At 49.0% G+C, this 19448-nt stretch overlaps 1 protein-coding gene and 1 non-coding gene across 2 annotated transcripts in view; both read right to left on the bottom strand.

Moving 5' to 3' along the window:
* KCNA6 (potassium voltage-gated channel subfamily A member 6) overlaps positions 1-15737 on the bottom strand; it is a 42674-nt gene extending 26937 nt beyond the window's left edge. The window contains exon 1 of the mRNA XM_057491626.1: positions 10288-15737. Within this exon, the coding sequence (XP_057347609.1) occupies positions 13403-14995 (1593 nt within the window). The 5' untranslated portion in view covers positions 14996-15737 and the 3' untranslated portion in view covers positions 10288-13402. The remainder of the gene's footprint in view (positions 1-10287) is intronic.
* Positions 15738-19143: 3406 nt separating this feature from the next.
* LOC118925025 (small nucleolar RNA U13) lies at positions 19144-19247 on the bottom strand. Its single transcript, XR_005029842.1, has one exon. It is a non-coding gene; the product is annotated as a small nucleolar RNA U13 (small nucleolar RNA).
* Between the last annotated feature and the right edge of the window lie 201 nt (positions 19248-19448).

Genomic DNA, 19448 nt, shown 5'->3' with positions numbered 1-19448 from the left:
AAGTACTTGTGAATATAAATGCATGTTATAATCTTTGATTAGATTAACAACATGCATGAATACTGGACTGATACACCATAAGTAAGAAGTGTCTTACACTTATACACACCATAAGGAGAAGGGTCTCTGAAGTGTGGACCTTTGCTAGCAAAGTAGATCAGAAACTAAATCTAACAAATAAGACCAACACTTACAGTTATTTTTCTCAAAGACTTCTATTTAAGAAGACTTTGAAGGTCAACAGGGAAGATATCCTCTTTCACATTATACAAAGACTTATTAAAACACTGATTCTGTATGTCTCTTCACAACTCAAGAGGAGTGGGGAGAACTTTAAGGGGGTTGATAAGAAGTGACAAATGGCACATTTGAGAAAACCTTAGACTCAAATCCATTGCAAGGAGTTGCAAATCTCTTTGAGTTTCTCAAAATATATTCCTTGGATTATAGTTTTTGTGTGATGTGAATAGAAGATACACCGCCCTCCCCAAACAAAAGATGGATATTCTGTGGTAAAAACAAGTTTGAACAACACAGGTTTAAGATAGGCAATAGGTCCATTTGCTGCAGGACTTCTCAGGGCCTTTAATCTTCTGCCCCATGCATTGTATATTTCCAGGAGGCAGCCTTTCTGAAAATTAGTGTATGAGGATTCTTTTTCCATGGGAATGTTAAGTAGGACTAGTACTCTGAAGGTCACATTTGAGGAACTCTGACATAAGAAGTTCCTCAAGATAATATGGTTGGTTCATTATCCATTTCAATAGGGACAGAACACGAGGAAAGGAGTTTAAATACAGCAGGATATGTGTAACTGACAAGATCCTAACAAAAGCTGTGAAGTGCAAACACAAATAGCTTGAAGGAGTCTAGGTTATGGATTCTCTCTTTCTGGGTATGTTTCAGAACAGGCCTGAGATAATTAGGAACTTTTTCTAATGCAGGGCAGAGTAATGGATTCCTGGAATTTTGGAAGCCACTTCCTGCTCAATTATGCCACATCATTTTGTCTCATTCTCTACTTATACATCATTAAGTGAGCTCAGCTGACTTTCTTGCAAACTAAATACATTCCTGAAATGTTGCATGTAAAGAAATAGGTATCTGTAAACTCAGTCAAATTTTCCACTGACGTGTAATAATTCCAAAGAACATCCACCCCAAACCCATCACAAAAGGCATATTTATGAGCCAGCTCGACTCCCAAGGAAGTGCTCTTCCCAGTTCCTTGTGCAGTGAGTGACCTCCCAGCTCACTTCCACCCAAGGCCGGCTCTGAAGTCGGGCCAGTGAAGAGCTGAGCCACATGATCTTTCCACACTCGGTTACTCAACCTCTCGGGTCATTCCTGAGCGTGTTGGAAGGTCTCCCTGTTCCCAGGGGTTTAGAATGGATAGCTGCTCATTGCCTTTGTTCTCTTTTAGGGAATCTGCCAGAATCCCTGGATATTCTCTCATGCTGGCTTTTTCAGAAAGGAAGCAGTTTTTACTCTAAAAGGGTATTAAGCCCTTTTACATAAGTCACCTCTGTTACAGCCATGTATTGGATGATTGGCTGAATCATGGTCAATGTCAGGTCAGGAAATCCAAATCTACAAAGTGAGAGAAACTAAAGACTTTGATTTACAAGAGTGTCGCGAGGTTTGAACTGTTCCTAACGGTTGGGTGACTTTCGGAGGCCTTGCCTATGCTCAGCACCCCACTGAAGTGGGCAAAGAAGAGAAAGACAATGGAAATGAGAACCCACCTTCACTGAATGCTTACTACACACCTGGACCTGTGGTACCCCCTGGCTAGCACTATCTTGTTAATTACACCAGCTTCTGTGAAAGATGGTGTATTAATGGCCCAATTTCCCAGAGGAAAAATCCAAGGCTCAGAGATGTTCCCAGCACTCCCAAGGCCACCCAGTTATACAGACATGGGGGTAGCAGTGGGTGCTGAATCCCAGGTTGGCTAACATCACCCAGCAGAGAGACAGAGGGCCTTGGAACTGCACCCTCATCCCTCCCACCCTGCCTCACCTGGCACAGCTATCGGTGCAGGAGGTGCATGGCTGCACGCTTGCAAATTCACCACCTAGAGAGTCAGAATGCAGTAAAAGGAAGAGAAAACTATCATGGAGTTTCTTAGAGGTCCCACTTTTGAACATACGTTTTAAAAAACATCCCCTTGATCCACCGATAAATAAAATAAAAAGGCTCTTTCTCAAATCTGGTCAGCTATCCCCACCATTTCTAGTGCCACAACATTCCTTTCCCTTCCACTGGAGGAAGGAATTAGGATTATATGAAGTAGGCCATAAACTAGTTTAAGTTAATCTACTTTTGCTATATTGTGTGACTTTTTCAATCGTGAAATGGTCCCCATCTATTAAAACACACTTTCAATAAGAAAATGATTCAAGTGTTTTATATAGACACACACACACACACGTCAAAACAAAAACTTTTCAGAAATACATCTATTGGAGAGAATGAGGCAGACAGACAGACAGACATTCAGATGGAAGGCCCATGATGGGTTTCCTTTAAGCCCAACCTGATTTAATCATTTCTGCATTCCTAGAAGGGGCAAATATTTGGTGGGGGTGTGGAGGAAGCATTACAGAATCCTTCTAGATTTGGGTTTCCAGACATGAAAACTATCCCCAGTCAGGGATGACCAGGGTAAAATCTACTCCTCTCTTGGAAAATCCTAAGGATATTGAGCTGACCCTAGCCCAAGTTGCTGTTGAGGCTCTCCATTTGAATCCTGGCCCTGAAATATTTTAATGAAATTGCAGATAAAGCAAGGAAAAGAGGAGAGCCTTTTTAGTCCTTCTCCCAGCGCAGTAATGTTGGACGGGGCTCCAAATCGACAGTCATTTAACTTTCGGCCAATAAACTCCACAGACAGGGGAGCCCAGCCAAGGGTGGAGCCCAGCTGGCAGAATCTACGCAGAGGGGCCGGAGGGGATCTGGGATGGCCCCGGGCCTCAGGATGTATCTGGACAAGTGACAGATGCAAGCCAAGGCTGGGTGGCCACCAGCACCCAGGAAAGCCACACAATCTTACTTAGGAATTCCTGCTCCCAACTCAGCCCCAACCAGGGGGAATAGAGGAACATCACAGAAGTAGGAAGTCATTGTCAAATTGGAAATCTCCACACACCAAACTTTACCTTTTTCTCAAATGAATCATTTAAGATGGAATCCTTGACTGCATCACCCACTCCCTGGCTGCTTACCTGGACAGAGCACATACCTTAGAATACACTTGAGGCCTGTGAGGCTCCTTCCTCCATAGCCACACAAGCCTGTCTCCTGTCTGGAACCGTGACTGTCTCCTCACAGGCTGCCAGGCCTCATTGCTTCCTGTCCCAAGCCACCACATCTCACAGCCCACTGTGTCTGATTAAATGAGATCATACAGGGAGGTTTTCAGATGCGGCCACATGTGGAGTGTCCACGGGGCCACCAGATGAAGCAGGCAAGGTGTCATTTTCCTACACGTGGCACCCTCTGTTTGATTTTCCAGCCTTTGGTACAAATGCACACATAAGAAATGTTTCCCAACAAAAAGAACAATGCCGTAGCACAATGACAATGACAGGTGGCCCCAGCCTCAGTGGGTAGCCATGCTGACTATTGTAGAAGAGCCAAACCACGGGATCTGCAAGACCAGACCTTCTGTTTTTCAAAAGAAACCAAAAATCCAGGCCTGCACGTGAAACCTTCCAACATTCCTTGTATTTTTTTTCCGGGTTTATGTCAATACAATTGGCCATAGCCAATATTTGTTAATGCTGCACCATATCTGGCCCAAAAGTTACTGATTCAGGCAGGCCCTCTTACCAGGAATAACTGCCACAGTTTTAGGTTAGGGGCTCTGTAACTGCTATTTGGAATTCTGCAGACATGCCAAACCATGTACCAGAGGGTTGCAGATGCAGAAAAAATGAAAATACAATAAAACCACAAACACAAACACACTTCCAGGTGAGTAGTGGAGGCCTATCAGGACAGGAGTTTGAGATGTGGCGGAAAGCCTGGGCTCCTGTGAGCACATGTGTGTGCTGGTCCTGGGCAAAGGTGCCTGCTCCCTGAAGCATTGAGATCAAGACCTTTCCCCCCATCATGCCAGTCTTTTCTCTCTTTCTGGCCATGCCGAGTTGCCTTAATGCAGCTGGGGAGCACCTGTCTGATTTATGGTTCAGCTACCATGCCTTCTGGAAGCTTTGTTGTTCATGCCCCTAGTCCTGTGACTTATAAAAGAGATCTGTAATCCAGCAGTAACTTCTCTTCCTCTACCAGGGCAACAAAGTGTAGAGAAGAGTCCAGAAGCTGATTTCTGTTTTCTAGAGCATCAGAAGTCGGCATTTTGGGGTAAGACACCAGCTTTCTGCATTCTTTCCTTCCTGTATAAAATGCAGAAGTCTCAAGCAATCTCCTGCTTTCCTGACTTCCAATTTCTGGCAGTTTCTTGCAGCTTAGTCATTAAATTTAACAGAAAAAGTAAAAAAGAACCTATTACTTGGGGATTGAGATTAGAAGCCTGGGTTTACCTGGGTTTGAGATTAGAAGCCCAGGACTTGGCTGTGCAAGCCAGAGCCTATATATACATGAGCCTCTCCTTGCCCAGCATGAAAAAGCCTTTGGTAATCACTAGAGAAATAATTATTAGCCCTAACTTAAAAATCCAGGAGCTAATTATCTGCTTAAGGATTTCTCTAGCTAGGCCTGCTGTCTCGGTACCCTGGAAAGTCAGGAGAGAGAGATGAAATTAAAAAGCTCTTAATTCCATTCCATATGCACGGCTCTGCTGAGGAGTTTGGTTGGATAGGAAATGAATAAAGTCAGTCTTTAAAAAAAAAAGTTTTAATAATCCTGGGTTTCCATTTTCCATGGAAAAATACATTGGTGTTGGAGTCATTAAACATGGGTCCTAGATGCAGCTCTGCCCCTACCTGCCTGTGTGATTGTGGGTTAGTCATTCCACATCTCTGCATCAATTTCCTCCTTCATAAAGGGAGGCATTTAAGGCCCCTTCCAGCTCTCACGTTCTGTCATCTGTGACGCTGACCACTGCCCTCTGCAATGCTGTGGCATTTGTGGCAGGGTTGAGTGAGAATCTGAATTCCACTTCAGTTGGAAGCTGTTGAAAAAAACATTACCTGTATATCCATCCTATTCTTACAAGACATATCCAGATTACAGTTCTATGTAGTAAATAACATCTTATGTGCAATTATTTAAAGAGATTCTGCTGTGAATCCTTTAGGCAAAGAGCTTTCTGGTAAAATAGCTAGCTATCCTGAGTCTAGTTTTTATGTCATATTTCATTGAAATGCTTCTTTCGGAGAACAAAAATGAAGTCAGCAGGGACCCTGCCTGTCTCTAAGATGCAGGTGGTTCCAACTCCCTCCCTCCCCTACTTCAGTGGCTGCTCAGGGTCATTAAGGCCCCCTTGGCTGCTTGGCAGAGGAAAGAGGGTGCTCTGCAGAGTTTATTTCTGGCAGTAACTTGTGAGGTTCAAATGCAGAAGCCTCCTTTAAATCTCACAACAACTGTGTAAGGAAAGTGGAATTAGCTTCCTTATTTTGCAAATAACAAAACTGAAGTTTGCAAGGGTTAGATGAGATGTAGCTAAAACACAGTGCTTCGGACCCGAGTTATCAGCCTCCAAAGGCAGGCGGGCCCAGAAGCTCTGAGCTCAGGATGGGGAGGCAGCTCCCTTGCTTGCCCTGGGCCAGGTCCTGCAGGAAAGCTGCAGCAGCAGTGGGAACGAGCCAGGGGACGTAACGCATGCTGGCTGGAGTCAGGAGCCCCCACAGCCTGCCACAGCCACCCTTTCTAGTAACAGTGGAAGCACATGGAGCCCAATTTTGGGGTCTCCTGTCTCCCCACCCCCACCCGCATGAAGGGAGGAAAGGGAAGCTGAAACACATGCATGGAATATTCTGAGGCACCCGTACCTGCAAAGTGAGGGAGGTGCAGGGGGACATGAAGGTGGTCAGGGAGCAAAGGGGATGCTGGGACTGGGACAAGCAGAGGTGGGATTTTGAAAGACACTGAACAGTGCACAGAATCTCTGAGTTATGGTCCGGCTATGGGTTCTGTCCCAAGGTCTGACTGTGAGACCCTGTATTTGTCCCAAGGAGGCAGATGTGAGAAAGTGCATGGGAAAGGGGGTAGTGGAGCATGCAGTGAACGCCCTGGGGATGTTAAACTTGCAGGGAGAGGACAAGAATGGTGAGGAAGAGCTCTGCAGAACGCTGCACAGGAAGTGTATCCCCTGCTCTTCAAATGTCCCTATTATACCACTTCATGTTTACAAAGGATCTACATTAGTACCTGGTCCACGTCAGACAAATCTGAAGACGGTTTTCTGCTTTTACAAAATGATAATTTCATCTTTGCTTTACGTGTTTGGCTTAGGAATGGTTTCTAGGAACAGTCACTATCAGGTAGCAGGAGAAACACACTTTGTATGTGTATATATGGACCTGCAGAGCCCTTGGCCTTCTGAGCCCCATGAGGAAAAGAACATAGGACACCCTCTGCTCTTCCATCAGAGACAAACTGGCCTGCAAAGGAAAGCCCATGTTCACATTTAGAAGCCACGAGTTCATTCTCTCTTCTTGCTCTGTACCAATCAGACCCTCATGGTGCTCTGTTCATTACGTGCCCCTGAGGGCTGTGGGCCACACACATGAACATGCCCTCTGAGCCTCAACTCTTATCTTCCAAGGATGAAAACAATGCCCTGTCTACCCACCTTACTTACTGGCAGTAGGATAATAATAATGATAATCAGAGCCAATCTTTGTATGGTGCTGACTGCTATATAACGAACTGTACTGCTACATAGTATTACATATTGCATAAATATTGTATACATATTAACTCATCTGATCCTCAAAACAGCTTTGTGAGATCCATACTATTATTATGCCCCCCTGTACAGAGAAGGAAACTGAGGCACAGAGGGTTTCAGAACTTGCCCAATGTCACCCAGCAGGTAAATAGCACAGGTGGGATCTGACCCCAGAAAATCTGCCTCTGGAGTCCATGCTCCTCACCTCTTTGCTATAGGACATGCCTGGAAGTGCAGCAGGCATTTAATTGCTTTTTAAATGAAAGATGCTATTCTCATTCTTGTTAAGACAACTCTCTTCAGGGAGGATGAAAGCCAAGTGGGATCTCTGGGGAGGTTGGTGCCCCCAACCTCAGATCCGCAGACCCTGCAGGCCAGGTGCAGCTTCCCAGAGGAGAGGGAAGGAATGGCAGTCCTCCCAGCCCCTCCCAGCCACCGACTGTCTTCCCATATTCTTCGTCTCAGCTGCCAGGAGCAGGTTTGCCTGTCTCCTGGAGACAGTGGTTGTCAGGCCCTGAGAAAAGAGGAAGCATGTCAAAAATAGCAGCACCAGCAGACCAAGCGGCCGTACTTTCCTTTTGAAATGCTGGGTTTGCTTCCACCAAAGAGCCAGGGGCTGCCTGTGCCCCTGCAGCCCGCCGGGGAGGCTGCTCAGGGTTCCGAGATGTTTCCGGGAGACAAGCAAAGAGCGTCTACTGGGCCCCCTGACAGCTCAGCGAAAAATCCTTGTCACAAGAACAATGAGGTCAGAGCTGTGTGTACCTGTTTTAATTGTCAAAAACCCCCCAGGATCAGGCCCCAGATAGGTTAAGTGACAGTGAAGGTGACACCAGAATTAGTGATACTTACTGTAGTGTCGGCCCCCCTTGTTTTTTTGCCCTGGGAACAAGAGTGTCATTGTCCTGTTTGGATAACCCTTCAAAAGTGGCCACCAATAGATTTCCAGTCTCTCTTTAGGGTACCACAGGGATGAGGACTAGAGGCAGGGCTGGGAACACAAGGACGGGACAAGGGGCGGGGTGAACTCTTCTTAAAGGGACATGAGTGGCATGACAGTTTCCAACCCCACAGGGAGCTCGAGCCCAGAACAGGGAGGTGGCTCATCGGGAGCTGCGGTGACCTGAGAGGTGGGAGCCCTCCATCCGTCCTCCCAGGGGCCTCTGGGACACTCCCTCTCGCACTAAAGCCCCAAGCTCCAGGCCTCTCTGCCGTGAGATATCTGTGCAACCCAAGGCAGCCCAGGAAAAAGGAGGATGGAGAGAGGAGACCCTACACTTTAAAGAGTGGATTTCTTTTCCATCCCCAAACGACCTTGAGAAGCTAGAATTAGACCATGCTTCACTACCCGGGGCAATAACACCATCAAAACCCATAGAAGCCAGGGTGGCCACTCCAGCTAGATTGTCCCGGGAGGACGGTATTCTCGGGAATCTATCTTGTCATTCATGTAGAGATGCCAGGGGACAGAAATACTGTCAAAAGAAAGTGGGAGCAGGAATGACAAGCAGAGGACTGGAAGGTCTCCTGTGAGGAAAATCACCAAGGACAGAGAAGGGAGGGACCCCATGAGCGAAGGCAGGTGAGGCCAGAGAACAAAGTGTGAAGAACAATCACGGAGAAGGGGCAGCTCATGGAAGATGGTACCCTGCTTCTGTTTACCCAGAGCACCAGGGACTGTGGGACCCCACGCTGGCTCTTCAGGGTCCTTATCTATCGCAAGAGGAGGGCCTGGACTCCAGGAGTCCCGGGCTCAACCTTGGCCCCCAAGCAATTTCTTAAGGAATTCTGAGTTTCTAGGCACTGAGGTGAGGCGGGTTTTTATGGTTTATGTGTTGTCTTGTTTCTTGTTTCTGTTTTGCCACCAAAATATAAATCCTTCCAGCAAGTTCTCTGCCCTAGTTCTATGTAATGAATAATGTCCAACGTGCCATCCTAGTTCAATATACGTTAATCACGCTCTGCACTTACCACAAGAGCCTTCTTTTGCTTGAACAAAAAGAGACAAGCATAGCAATGACACAATGGCTTGATTGTCGAAACACAAGAACAAAACAAAACACACAGTCCTCGGTGCTGTCCGTGAGCATGAAGGAGCAGCTATGTGACAGCTCTGAAGTGTCCCCAGGTGGCAGAGAACCACTGTCCTTCCATCCTGCATATTCAGTCTGGTCCATCTTTAGAGATGCCAGACTTCTAGATTTTTTAAACCAAACCATTCTCCCAGCCCAGATGTGAAACTCCCAGGTTACTAGCCTCATGTCACTTTCCCCCACCCCCAAAATTCAATTACTTTTGGTGGTTAATTTATAGTGTTAGACCACCGTCACCACAATCCTGTTTCAGAAAACTTCCATGACCCTCCCAATGCCCCCAGTGTCCCGCAGCAGGCAGGGCCACCCCTGCTCTATGACCTCCACCACGGAGGGTACGCACGCTCTTCTCCAGCCTTGTCCAGGAGTGTCCCCGGCACCTTGAACCCCTGGGATATATGTCCTGGCTTTCGTCTGCCTTCAGCGCACAAAAGAGGCAGCTGGATCTATAGGAACCTCCAAATGACTCAGGCACAGTTAGCAGCCACCCCCCGAGGCAAGGCTTTTCCAGGCCGATTCCCTCACATCCCTTCCTCCTAAGTCCTCTGTTCTGTGATCATTTTACTGTTTCTAGTGGTCTTTTGTCTTGAACCTCTTTGTGAGCTCCTTAAGGTTAGGAGACCTTGAGGTGGACCTATCCGAGGGCTACACAGCATGGTATGTAGCCGAGACTTATCAGGTTCTCTCTCTTTCCTCTCTTTTATCCTTGGAGATTCAGGAAATTTCTGTGGCCATATTATTCTAAGGCCACAGCACTCTCATCTTACTTGGTAAGTTCTGGACTATCGCCCAAAGATGTGATGGTGGTAGGAAAAGGTCTACCGAGATGCAGGGAAGAGGGTTCCTCCAGCTGGAGAACAACCTTAGCAAAAACCTAGATCATAGCTACCCTGCAGTTCAAAGTGTGACCTCAACAGAAATGCTACAGCCGCTTCTGGCCACTGAGAAGGTGGAGAAAGGGGGAGAGAGAGAACGATAAACATACAAGGAAGAAGTGAGAATGACAGAAGGGCAAAACAGAGAAATTGAGAAGAAGGGGGGAAATGCAGAGAAAGAGAATGAACAGAAGAAGGGAAGGGAAAAGGGAGAGAAAAGGAGGGATTAAAATGGGCTGGGGAGGAGGCAGTGCAGGAACAGGGCGGAGAAGGAGACTACAGGAGACAGAATCAAGGGACATACACAGAAAGAGCAAGGCGGCCTCCAAGGAAAGGGACATCCAGATCTTGGATTCGAACTTCCCCAAAGGCATGCACTCCAACCTCTCTGCCCCTCCCCACCCCAGATTCTAATTTGGCCCAAAGGACTGAGCCAGGAACGAAATCCCGCAACAGTAAAACCTACCTCAGATGCAAGCCGGCCAGCTGTCCCTTGCTCTCTTCTTGGTCACGGCCAGGCAGGAGGGCTCTCCATGTCTCAGCCAGCCTGACAGATCCAGGAGACCTGAGGGGGCTCCGGCTGGCGTGGGTCAGGTGTGGTGATGGCCTGAGCGCCATCTTTGCTGGCAGCTGTGAAATCGCCAGCCCAGCTCTCCTGGCAGCACAGAGTACATATTCTCCAGATGCTCACAGCACAAAACCCACATAAAGAGGCTCAGAGTCAGAGAGGGGTCACTTGGCAAAATCTTTCACAGAAACTAGGTCAGGCCACAGCATCTGTTTTTCTTTGACGTCTCAGGAAGAGCCACCTATGAGATCCTAGGAGCAGAGCTTGACTGTTTCCTGGGACAAAGGGGCACCATTTCTCTGTCTCCCTCAGAGCTTAGAGGAGCCTCCCTCTGAGGAGATGAGAGTCCATGATTCTAGGACAGACTCAAACCATCACCACCTTTGGCAAGGCCCAGCCTGACTGACTGCCTCTGGAGGAGCATGTCATTTTGTCATTTTGAAAAAGATAATATTGACATTGGTTTAACTGGCAGTTGCTTTGCATTCAAGTTTCTGAGGAATCAGAGGTGAGATGAGGCAGCTTCAGTAATGAGGGTGGGGAAACCAGGAAGAAAGGTTCAGGGAGGGAGTTTCAGGGACCTGCTTCCCCTCGGCTTTTCCAAAGGAGAACACCCTTCCCTGTCCTGGCACTATAAGCCCCTAAACCAGTATGTGGGAGGTGTTCCTGTTTCAGAAGCTGGGAATAAGTAGTCTCCTGTTCTCCCTTGCTGCCCAAATCAGAAGACAGAGAGAACAGTCTGGAAGGTTGCTACGGCAACCAGAGTCCCTGGAGAGCCCCGCTCCCCACAAACCCTTTCCTGTTGGGCATGCTCTGACTCTACAAGGAAATGTCATATTAGGGACGCCCATGAGGATGGTCACATACACACCGTAGAGATACACGCATACATGTTCCAACATTCACCCGTTTGCCTCGGGAGTGGGCCCTTCTCTGTCCCCAAAGAGCCAGGAATAACTGAAAAGATTTGGAAAACCAGCATGCTAAGGCCTCAGAGCAGGTTTTGAATCGTGAGCTCCTCTATCTCCTCCTGTATTTCAGGTTTGGAGAAGCTAAGCTCCTAATCAAGATGGCCGCTGGCCCTGGGAGGACCTTACTGAGCCCACTTAAAGAATCCTCCTTGCTGATGGGTAGGAAAGACTGAGGCCCAGTCCAAGGAGCTAAGGAGGGATTTAAGGAGCTAATGGCCCAGAATGACTTATTCTGGGGCTTTGGATCCAAGGGAGGAACCCTAGGGGGAGGCCTTGCCTCTGGGAGATGGGGAAGCAGTAATAAACTAAAAAGCAAGTCCTTTACTGTGATTCACACGTTTGCATAGCATCACCCCCAGTTTTCTGGATGAGTCCCTCAACACTCCCCATGAGGTAGGGAGGGGAAGACATTAGTGTTCCCATTTAATGGGTGGGAAAACTGAGGCACAGAGAGGACCTGTGGTGCCAAAGTTACCCTGTAAAGCTGTGGTAAAATCCAGACTTAGATCTGGCATCCACAGGAGCCACAGTTTCTCTCAAGAAAACCTTCAAAAGGTCATCCCTCCTAGGTTGCTCTTTGAGAAAAAAATTTTTTTTTAATTCTCATCAAAGACACTTTAAGCATAGATACAAAATTAAAAACATGTTAACAGTCCTTTCGGTTTCTGAACTGTACCCAGAAGAGCTCAGAACAGTGCATCACAGTTAATCAAGGCAACAAATGAATGACAATGTTACCAGGAAAGAAATGGGGTGGGGGTGGAGGGGGAAAGGGAGCAGGTTCACAATGGAAGATGGCTTAGTCCAAGTGGGAAGGCCACCCGGCTACCTTACCAGTTAGAACAGGCTGGCGCAGCTCCGAGGGACAGAGCCAGAGAACATTTGCTTGACTCAGCAAGAACACCTCTAACTGGAAGGCTGTCAGCAAAGGATCAATGCTTCTCCCCTCCTCTAAACTTATGCAATTGCCCATAAGGGGAAGAAGCCCCTCTTAGCCTACAACGTGTGCTTTTACCTATCTGCAGGTTTAAGCTGCAGGTGGCTTTAGAAAGCCTCCCCTGTGATCCTTAGTCAAATTCTCAGGAGGAAGGGTGGAAGTCTAGAGGGGGGGGGAGCAAAAGGGAGAAATTTGCTGTCTGCGACAAGGTTTCTCTGCCCCTCCAGGATGGCAATGTCTGTTTCAATGGTACTCTTCAGATGTGCGGTCAAGCCAGTTGTTTGACTCGGTTCAGCCATTTCTCCTGGCTCTTTTTCCAGTTCCTGTGCACAGGAAGGCACTTGCACAAAAAGAGTATTTGGCTTTGAGAAGGAACCTTCCTGGAAGTGAGAGAGAGTCAGGGGATCAGAGTAGAGAGGATTAAATATAGGCCAAAGACTGATGTCTACTGTGCTACAACACACCTGGAAGAACCCATTGGCCTGTTTGGTCCAGGACTGACTCTTAACACCCTCCAAATGGCCAGGTTTAATTGTAGTTTCTCTGATTACATCCAAGATGAAAGATGAATAACACTAAAGGCTCTGCAAAGGGTCCTCTGCAAGATGACCCGCAAGTGCTACAGGGAATAAAACAGCAACATGAGTACTGTTCCTGTCCTGCAGCTTCTGCAGGTTCCCATGTGGCTGGAAGCTAAGACAGGTGCATGGGCCAAAGCAAAGGACACTAAGAAGAGAAACAGAGCCTGGTCTGCCTGGTTTCCATCCTGTGGACATCTGTGCTTAGAGATACTACAAGTCCCAGACATGAAAAATCAGAGTCTTGAGGAAGGATCAGATGGACATCTCATCCAGGTGACAGAAGATGAGCATGAATGGGTGGCACCGTTAGAATTTTTTAGATGTCATTTTGATGGATAAACCTTGAATGCCGCAGGGATTAGTAACAAGGCTGACAGTCCAGGCATTTGATCCTGACTGCCATGCACTGGTGTCGGGGAGGGAGTCGGGAAGTCAAGTGGAGCCAGGGTGAGAGTCGTAGAGTAAGAAGGAAGCCCAACAGGTTGCTCTGTGTCATCCCTCTCCTACAGGCCCAGCTGCACCAGTCAGACCTCAGTGAGCATCCTCTTCTCCACATATACCCGGTGTGGAGTGGGAAGGTAGCTGGGTCTCCGTTCCCGGGCGACCTCGGAGAAGTCAGGCTTGCCAAGTCCACTGTCAGCTGCCTTCAGGTCTGGTGCAGGCTGCCCACAAGTGACGTGGGTATACTGGCCCTGCTCCTCCTGCTCCGTCTCCCGGTGGTAGAAGTAGTTGAAGTTGGAGACAATGACGGGCACGGGCAGGGCGATGGTGAGGACCCCCGCGATGGCACACAGCGAGCCCACGATCTTGCCCCCCACCGTCATGGGATACATGTCCCCGTAACCAACAGTGGTCATGGTGACCACTGCCCACCAGAAGGCATCCGGGATGCTGGGGAAGAGAGAATCGTCGTCGTCGGCCTCTGCGAAGTAGACGGCGCTGGAGAAGAGGATGACTCCGATGAAGAGGAAGAAGATGAGCAGCCCCAGCTCCCGCATGGAGGCCTGCAAGGTCTTGCCCAGGATCTGCAGCCCCTTGGAGTGGCGGGAGAGCTTGAAGATGCGGAACACACGGACCAGGCGGATCACTCTGAGGATGGCCAGGGACATGGCCTGCTGCCCGTTCTGGCCGGCCCCCCCACTGGCCAATGGCTGCTCCTGCTGCTGCACCAGCTCAGTGCCCAGGGTGATGAAGTAGGGGAAGATGGCCACCAGGTCGATGATGTTCATGATGTTCCGGAAGAAGGCGGGCTTGCTGGGGCAGGCAGAAAAGCGCACAAGCAGCTCGAAGGTGAACCAGACAATGCACAGGGTCTCCACCAGAAAGAAGGGGTCTGTGAAGAAGGTGCCCCCAAGAATACTTAGTGAGGATGAGCCTCCTGCCCCCGTGCCCCCGGGGGTGATGCCCGGATGAAAGGTATAGGAATCATCTTCATCCTCCTCTTCCTCCTGGCTACCCCTGGAAACCGGGGAGACTCTGCTCACACCTCCACCATTGCTCCCACCTCGCCCATCTGCACGGAACTGCGGCAGGGTCTCCAGGCAAAAGATGACGATGGAGATGAGGATGACCAATACCGAGACGATGGCGATGCCCCTGGCGGGCCCCGAGCTCTCAGGGTACTCGAAGAGCAGCCAGACCTGGCGCTGGAAGGGCTGTGAGGGCAGCGGCTTCTCATCCTCGCCACCTTCAGGCAGGCAGCCCTCGTCCTCCCGGAAGGCCGCCAGGGCCTCGTCCCCCAGCTGGTAGAAGCGGATCTCCTCCAGGAAGATGTCCAGGGGCACGTTGACCGGCCTGCGCAGGCGGCCCCCGGACTGGTAGTAGTAGAGGATGGCGTCGAAGCTGGGCCGGTTGCGGTCGAAGAAGTACTCGTTCCTCAGGGGGTCAAAGAAGCGGACGCGGCGACCGGGGTCCCCCAGCAGCGTGTCGGGAAACAGCGACAGGGTGCGCAATTGTGTCTCGAAGCGCAGCCCGGAGATATTGATCACCAGCCGCTCGCTACTACAGCAGCCGCCGCCCCCGCCGCCCTCCGGGAAGTCTCCCGCATCCTGTTGCTCCCCGTCCGGCCCGCGGACCTCCCCCGGCGCCGCCAGCGTCAGGGATTTCTCCGATCTCATGTCCCCCCCTCCCGCGGTGCGCTCGCCGCCACCAGGACGGCGCCCACGACCCAGGCTCTGAGCGCAGCAGCGCTTCGCCGCGCTCGGCTGCGCCCTCTTTTAGGGTGGGGCTCGCGCTCCTCCGCGCTCGCGGTCTGGCCTGGCGGCTGGGCTTTTGAGCCCCGAAGCCCTGGGTTCTGCAAGGCTAGGTCTGCGGAGGTGACCTGGGCGCGGAGGGTTTAGTCCCGCACCTCCAGTTATACGCGCCCGGGTGCTAGAGCGTCTGGGATACCTGGGGCCGCCAACTGGCTCGTGCGAAACGGGATGCTCGAAAAGCCGCCGGGTGCGCCCCCCGCCGAGCCTGAGCCCCCACGGCTCCCCGGCGCTGGGGTCCACCCTCCGGGCCGGTGAGCTCTTCCCAGCGCCCTCCGCGCTTCTCCAGCCGCTCCGGACCCCCGGCTGCCGCTGGTACCGAAGCACCAGATGCGCCTCCCTCTGGCTCGGCACAGACTCCTGGCGGGGCTCGGCCTCCGCCCTATGTCCACCGCGGGCTCGGTCGGGCCAAGGTCGCCCTTCCCGCCGTCACGGCCGCCACGTCCCCCCTAGGAATCGCGCCGCAGGCCGCAGAGAGGGCCCTGAAGCTGCCCCGGCCGGGGCGCGGGGACCCACCTCCCCACCGCTCAAGCCTTCGCTGCAGCCGCGGCAGCTGCAGCGGCTCAGCTCTCCGCTCTGCCCTTCTTCCCAACACACACTCTCCAAATGACGTGGCAGGCCCCGCCTGCTGCCCCCTCCCACCCCACTCTCACGGCACCCCGCTCGCCCAGCCAGGGGCGCCGAGTGCCGGGGCGCCGGGGAAATGGACACACTTGCCTCACCACTAATGTTTCCCGCGCTCCCCTGGCACGCCTCCCCCTTTCGCGCATTCCCATGCACGGCTAAACAAGCACCAGCACCCTGTTACCACACCCACTCCATTCTCGCAATCAGCTTTTCTCTTTTCGGTTTACGGAGTTATCTGCGCAGTGCATTTCATCAATAAGCAAACGCATCCCGCCTCACCACACACAACACAGAATGCTGTGCCACCACTCAGCCAGAAACGGTCATGAAAAAATCAAATCAGATGCTGTCCCTCTGTATTTACAAACACCCATTCGCCAGCTTCTCCATTCTCCACTTAAAAAAAAAAAAATAGACAAAGCATTTTGAGATGTCTTGAGAGCTTCCAATTTAAATTGTACTCCAGTGTAAGTCCCCAGAGAATCCCATGCCTCCCTTTGCAAACCTGGGAGGGCTAGGCTGCAACTATCCTAGGATGAAAAGTGATAGTAGAGAAGGGATGGGAATTGTCCCCTGGCCTTTCCCATCAGAAGTTTCCCAGGGATGTCCTAGGAACTTAGGCAGCAGCCCATTGAAGAGAGAACCAGATAATGGTGGCATCTCAGAGGTACCATAATCCTAGGAAGCGCACCCTGTAATTCATTTCCTCCCAGCCTCCCTGGGAATTCATCTGGAATGTCTGCTTATTGCACAGACAAGGAAAAGGAGGAGGGCTGAGTGAAAAGGGGTATATAAGAGTGCTGATAAAAATAGTAGCTATGTTTACATATGTGGCATCTAATATGTGGCAGCCACATTCCAGGTGCTTTATGCGTACTATCTCACTCAGTCTTCACAGCCCAGTGAGAAAGGTGGCCTCAGCAACTAAGTTATGTTACCAGGAAAACCACCTGACAGTATATGGGTAGGAGCCAAAGTTTACTGTGAGGGATGCTTTCTCTAACTTTCCAGGAAAAAGGCAATAAGAATGGTTTTCCATTCATTTCTGCCAAAGACCATCTAGTTTTTCTTTACAAGATCAGACAGGTTGGAATCTAGTGAAGGAGCAGTGGTCTGATCTTTTCAGACTGCCACTTCCAGGTGGGGTTGACATTTGCTACTCTGCCTCAGTTTCTCTCTTTTTAGCTGACTTTGACCAAAATTAATTAGTTTACAACTGCAAGGTGTTTTTGTGTTGCTTCTTGTTCATATTAAATCATTATAAGAGTTCATAGATGATGATTATGGGAATAATACATAAAGGAGCTCTCAAACTCCAAGATTCATGTAAGAGTTCTTTGTACTGCACAGAGCGGTTCTCAGCAGCACTGGCTTCCAGAGCAGGGAACTAAGGCTCCTGTTTACCGTAGGGCAGGGCTTAGGTGTCACATGGGTAGGAGAGAGGCTGGCATCTTACTGCATCTTATTCTCCAGGCTGGTCCCTTCCCAGGCCCTCCAGGCAGCAGCCTCTGCTTCCTTTCTCTGTTTGCACTGGGGGTTTCCACTCCCTCCCTCACCTCACACGCTTCAGTGAAAGGCAAGAAAGCAAATGTAGGAGTCACCCAGTCAATAGTTTTCCTATTTACAGGCTATGTGATTAAGTAGTTTAGATTTCCATGCAAGCAAGTTGCTCCATTCAAAAACAATTTTGAAGGAAAGAATAGGAAACCACCAACAAATACAGTATAGAAGATACTCTTTTAACCCTTGTCCAATTATCTGTAATTATTTTCTGGGTTGTAAATTGATTCACTCATGATTCTTTCTGTCTTTGTTTTCAGAAGTTGTAATGAAGTATTCATTTGCATGTCTGTTTTCATTTTTGCCATTTTTATTTTGTGAGGCTGTCAACTAGGTCAGTAACTCTTCAAAACAAACCTTAGAGAAGTGTGAGAAAGAAACTGCATTCTGCCAAAAGGTGCACATCTGACATGGTGGCAGCACCACAATCTGAGTAACCTCTTGGGATAAGCTTGGCTGGTGCTCGCCGCCAGCCCACGGGCAGGGCTGACGTTCCTTGGTTACCTTTGCATCTCGGGCAGAGGCTGTGCCCCAAGAGAGGTTTCACTCTGCACCAGGAGGATCCCCTGGAGGGAAAAGTCATTAGCAAATTCATGAATCAGAGTTGTTTTTAGTTCTTTTGTGAAAGAGACTCATTTCTTAGCTTTAGAAAAGCCCTCTGTTTATATCCGTCCTCTCCAGCATATATTAAGTGTGAGTAAAATCACACCTTTAGAAGTGCCAGTTCTCAAGTGAAGGGAGACAGAGGCGCAGAGATGCCAATGCCACTTGCTGTGACAGGTTCACACTTCCCAGCACTCCACTGAACACTGATTTCATGCCAGGAGATTTATCTTGTCAGATCTAAATTCAGATATTCGCAATGATGGGTAGGGGTCATTTGTTTATGCAACAAGTATGTTGAGAAGCTATTGGGTGTTTATCATAGTGCCAGGCACAGAGGATTTAGAAATAATCTTGACAAAATACAGTAAATAATAACGAAGGCATTTACATATTACAGTAAATGCTTTGAAGAAAAAAAATGGGATGCTATGTCAGAAATCAGGCTGGGGATGAAACTTTGAAGAGGGTGGTTGGGAAAGTTTCCCTCTGAAGAGGTAATTTTTCAACTGAGAATTCAAAGCCGAGAATGAGCCAGTCATGCTAAAAACAAGGGAAGAGCATTCTTGGCAGACAAGTTCAAAAGCCCAGAGCTAGAAAGGTCATGGGTGTTCAAGGATGATAAAGAAGGCCATGTGTTGGGAAGAGAGTGGGCATTAGGGAGAGATGTACAAGATGAAGCTAAACTAGAAGCGAGGGGTGATTTCTTGGAGGGTGAGGCGTTCAGGTTTTACCTTAAGGGTGTTAGATGTGAAGCTAATGATGGTTCTCAAGCAGAGGAGACAGGATATGATTTACACAAAGGCTTTGAGGAGAATGAATTACAAAGGGGAAAAAGTGAAAATAGAAAGACCAGGAAATCGCAATCTGATGGTGACTTGGACTAGAGCCAAGGTGGCTGGGTAGAGAAGCAGGGGGAAGAGGCAGGGGCTGCGGAGGTGTTTAAGAGACAGAATCAGCAGCGACTGGTGATGAACAGGACATGAGAGATAAACAACGAATGCCAGGCTTTGCGTTTGAACAGCCAGGTGGATTGGTGGTGCCATTTATTAAGAAAGGGAAAATGAGGGATTGAACAAGTTGAGATAGCTCAAGGTCTCATTTTTAGACATGTGAAATTAGACAGGCAAATAGATATGCAAATGAAGACATCAAGGAAGCAATTGTTTATTCAAGTCTGGAATATGGTAGAGAAAAAAATATGGGTTTTTTTCTTCTTTTCTTCATGTCAGATGGGTAATGTGCCAACATTATAACAAGGTTTGAGGGAGGCACATGTCACACAGAAGTGTGAACACCCAATCATCAAGTTGATGATCTACAAAAGGATCCAAGAAATTTATGATTTATGAAATTAAAGTATTTAGAAATATTTAACCCCATGGAACTGAATGGGTTTATTCTGAGAGACAGATTATGAACAATGGAGAGAAACTTAACCATGACCTTGTCCTTCACAAAACTACAATTTGCAGTTCAAGTTCAGGAGGAAGAGGAGCCAGCAAAGGAGACCAAGGGTTTGCTGTGAGGT

Source organism: Manis pentadactyla, chromosome 14, assembly GCF_030020395.1.
Source record: "Manis pentadactyla isolate mManPen7 chromosome 14, mManPen7.hap1, whole genome shotgun sequence".
NCBI lineage: Eukaryota > Metazoa > Chordata > Mammalia > Pholidota > Manidae > Manis > Manis pentadactyla.
Note: the sequence above shows the minus strand (reverse complement) of the source record. Positions and strands in the feature narration are given on the sequence as shown.